Below are 4,006 nucleotides of genomic sequence, written 5' to 3' on the forward strand. Positions count from 1 at the left end.
TGACTCCATTTTACGTCTAAGACACTATCAGCCCTCTACCCTGTCCCTGCAAAAGCCATATCTGCCTTGGTAACACATGACCCTGACTGACCATGGCCCAGATGCATTAACCAAAATAATTAATGTTTATTAATTATTAATTAATTATTAATGTCATGCTGTGTCTAAAATAGATACTATTTTCTGCCTTCCCCCCCCAAAAAAATGTTGCCAGGTCTTTGACTCTGACCCTCATCTAACACTGATATAACTGTGGGTTCTGTGAATTTCACCTTTTAAAACATTGTATCCCTGAGCTTCGACACCAAGAGACTCTGAGGAATTAGCTGTTGGTCACTGGCTAAAATTAAAGTACTCTTATACGACAATTGACTTAATTACTCAAGTGGTTTGTATCTTTAATTGTGGAGGTCCCAGTGAGGTTACACCTTGCAAACAGAATTTTTCCTCACTCCAAACCTCCACAGCCAGTTTTCTGGCATCCCCTGAAAACATTTCAGGGCCTTGTTCCTCCCGGTGAGCCTGGAGAGGCTTAGAATGACTGCTGTGTTCCTAGACATCAAAATGTATGTGTCCTTCCGACACTCTTAGGAGGTAAGTCTGTCTACTGAATTCAGTTCTGCTTAAGAAAGACAGGCTTATTGAGGATCTTCTTGGGGACTAAGAAGAATAGACATCTTGGAGAACTTTCTTCTTTCTCATGTGGATTATTTCATCAAAATGAAAACCAACAGGACAAGCAGAGAGGTTGAAGAAATAACAAATCAGCCATAAATATGTTTATGAATGTTTTATTAATGAATTCCAAAATTTAGAAGCAATTCAAATATATTTCAATACATGAGCAGATACAATATAACCAGATAACATTATTCAGTACTAAAAATAAAAGTATCAAGGCACAGAAAGACAAGGAAGAAACAAGTACAAAAAGAAAAAGAGGGGAAATTTTGTTATAAATCAATTCAATTATTTAAATGATTTCTATTGAAATCTAGCTGCTGTGGATGATTGATTGATAAATAAAACACTGATTGGCCAGTAGCCAGGCAGGAAGTATAGGCGGGAGGAGCATTGGGAGAACAGGAAGGCTGAGAGGAGGAGACGCCAGCCTGCTGTCCAGGGAGCAGCATATAAAGGCAGCAGGTAAAGTCACGGAATACGTGGTGACATATAGATTAACAGAAATGGGTTAATTTAAGATAGAAGAACTAGATAAGAAGAAGCCTGCCAGGGCCATACAGTTTGTAAGCAATATAAGTCTCTGTGTGTTTACTCAGTTGGGTCTGAGCAGCTGCAGGAGTGGCGGGTGGGAGAGATTTGTCCTGACCGTGGGTCAGGCAGGACTGGAGAAAACTTCAGCTATATCTAGCTATACTCCAAATTTCCTATTTAGGCCTTTATGTGCTCACAACACACACACACACACACACACACACACACACACACACACACACACACACACACATTCCTTCGAGTTTTCCTTGGTTTTTCTCACTCAGGTATTATATTTGCAAATGTACTTTTAATACAAAATAGACTTCTGAAGAGATGTGTGTATTAGGCAGGAATCCTCTGTGCATTGTGGAGCTTAAACTTAACTAATGCACAAGGAATATGGGAGACTAATAAAATTTATTTTCAATCTGAAATTTCACTCTTACATAAAAATTTTGCCTTCTTAACTACTTTCTCAAATGCATTGCTGACTTCCTTGTTCCTCAGGCTGTAGACCAAAGGGTTCAGTGTGGGGATGATCATAGTGTAGAACATAGACGCTATTTTATCTGCATCCATGGAATGACTAGAGCTGGGTTGTAAGTACATGAAAATGACAGTGCCATAAAATATGGAGACTGTGGTGAGGTGGGAGGCACAGGTGGACAAAGCCTTTTGGTGTCCCCTATCTGACTTCATCTTCAAGATGGTAATAAATATGAAAAGATAGGAAACTAAGATAATCAGAAGAGCAAAGAAGACATTGAAGGTGGACAAAAAAACAAGAATTACTTCACTAAGGTGTATATCGGAGCAAGATAGAGCCATGACTGCTGGAACATCACAGAAAAAGTGATGGACCACATTGGATTTACCAAAAGATAGGCTGAATATGTCCCCAACATGAAAAATGGCATTCAAGAAACCACAGATATAACAGCCAACGTTCAGGCGAATGCAAACACTTGTTGTCATCCTGGTGGAATAATGCAGGGGGTTGCACACTGCTACATAGCGGTCATAGGCCATTGATGCTAAGAGGTAATTTTCCCCAGTGGCAAAGCCTATGAAAAAGAACATCTGCGCAGCACAGGCATTATAGGAAATGACCTTGGAGACTATGAAAAACTCAGAAATGACTGTGGGAGTGACAGCTGAGGAATAACCCAAGTCTACAAGAGACAGGTTACAGAGGAAAAAGTACATGGGTGTGTGGAGACGAGAGTCCATAAGAACCAGCATGATCATTCCCAGGTTTCCAACTACATCAATGAGGTAAATGAGGGTGAACATGATAAGGAGGGTGACCTGCAGGCCTGGATCATTGGTTAGTCCCAGGAGGATGAACTCTCTCACTTTGGTACAATTCTCCATCAATTATCTGGGAGCCAGTGGATGTCCTACAGAAATGAGAATTGTAGGGAAAAAGAGAATAATAAATGAAAATAGACTTGAGTTTCAAATAAAAAATACAATGAGTTATCATGTCATTCAACTTAGAATGGATATTTAATAAATACTAATGATGCAGAATATGGAGAAAATAGAACTGGGGAGAACCTATACTGTGGAGCCTTACAGAGACTATTGTATAGGTTCCTCAAAAAATGAATAAATGTGGGAAAGGAACTTGGAAGCAGGCAGAGGGGCAATAGAGTGGGAGAGAGATTAAAGAGGTATTGTGAGAATCAGAATAGACACTATACATGCATGGTATTTTCAAAGAAAAAGCTTTTCAATAAAAGTTAAATCCTCTTCTGGGTGTGAATCCAAAGGAAAAGTGGGAGTACTGTCAACAAGTTGTCTGCATGTCCATTTTCATTGTACAACACCTCAGAGATGAAATCAATCTAGGAGTTGATTTCCTCAGCAGAGGAATAGATTTTAAACTAAATGGTCAGCCCTGAAAACATACATATAAGTAACATTATACAGACTGATATTATACATGTTGTACTTATATATTTGGAATATATTAATATAAATAAATGTACATAACAATAATTAATGAAAATAGAGACTATGAATCTGAAAAAGTGCAAGAAGAGTAATATGGGACAGTTTTGTAGAGGAGAAAAGGAAGGGAGAAATGATGTAATTATTCTCAAAACCAAAAGAAATAACTTTTCAAAGCAGTATAGATATACATAAGAATATTATTCATCTATAGAAAGAATGAAATTTTGCCATTTTTAGCAAAATGGATGGACTGGACTCTCTGTGCTAAATAAAATAAACCAGAAACAGAAAGACAAATGATTGTTTACACATGGAAGATTTTTTGAAAAGTTGATATGACTACTGTAAGCATTGCAGCTTGGATGGAAAGGTATCCTGGTAGCTGGAAGCCAAGAAATGCCACAAAGTCACATGACACAACAAACCTCACACAAGAGATTTATTAGGAGGGGAAAAAACAAGGGGGTGGTTACCTCTGCTTGAGCAAAAAATCGCAGCAAACTTACCAGGATAGAGGGCTTATATAGAGTTTCTTGAGAAAAGGGTGGAACTTTCTGGGGTGGAGCTTTCCAGGATGGATATTGGTAGGATTTCATGTCCAGAGATTGAGATTTTTTTACTCTGTAGGATGGGGCCAGTGCTGTGGGATGTTCTATATGGCAAATGTATTGCTCTGATTGGTTAGTAAATAAAACACTGATTGGCCAGTAGTCAGGCAGGAGGAAGTATAGGCGGGACAAGGAGGAGAAGAATTCTGGGAAGCAGAAGACTGGGAGAGACACTGCCAGCCGCCACAATGACAAACAGCATGTGAAGATGCCAGTAAGCC

The 4,006-nt window shown here is 38.9% G+C and overlaps 1 protein-coding gene across 1 annotated transcript; it reads right to left on the minus strand.

Annotated features, from left to right (window-relative positions):
- Positions 1-1,641: 1,641 nt before the first annotated feature.
- LOC128123766 (olfactory receptor 5B2-like) lies at positions 1,642-2,592 on the minus strand. The gene has a single exon (XM_052760075.1). The coding sequence runs from the start codon at positions 2,590-2,592 to the stop codon at positions 1,642-1,644; it is 951 nt and encodes a 316-aa protein (XP_052616035.1).
- Between the last annotated feature and the right edge of the window lie 1,414 nt (positions 2,593-4,006).

Source organism: Peromyscus californicus, unplaced genomic scaffold (assembly GCF_007827085.1).
Source record: "Peromyscus californicus insignis strain IS unplaced genomic scaffold, ASM782708v3 Scaffold_4__1_contigs__length_199733344, whole genome shotgun sequence".
NCBI classification, from domain to species: Eukaryota; Metazoa; Chordata; class Mammalia; order Rodentia; family Cricetidae; genus Peromyscus; species Peromyscus californicus.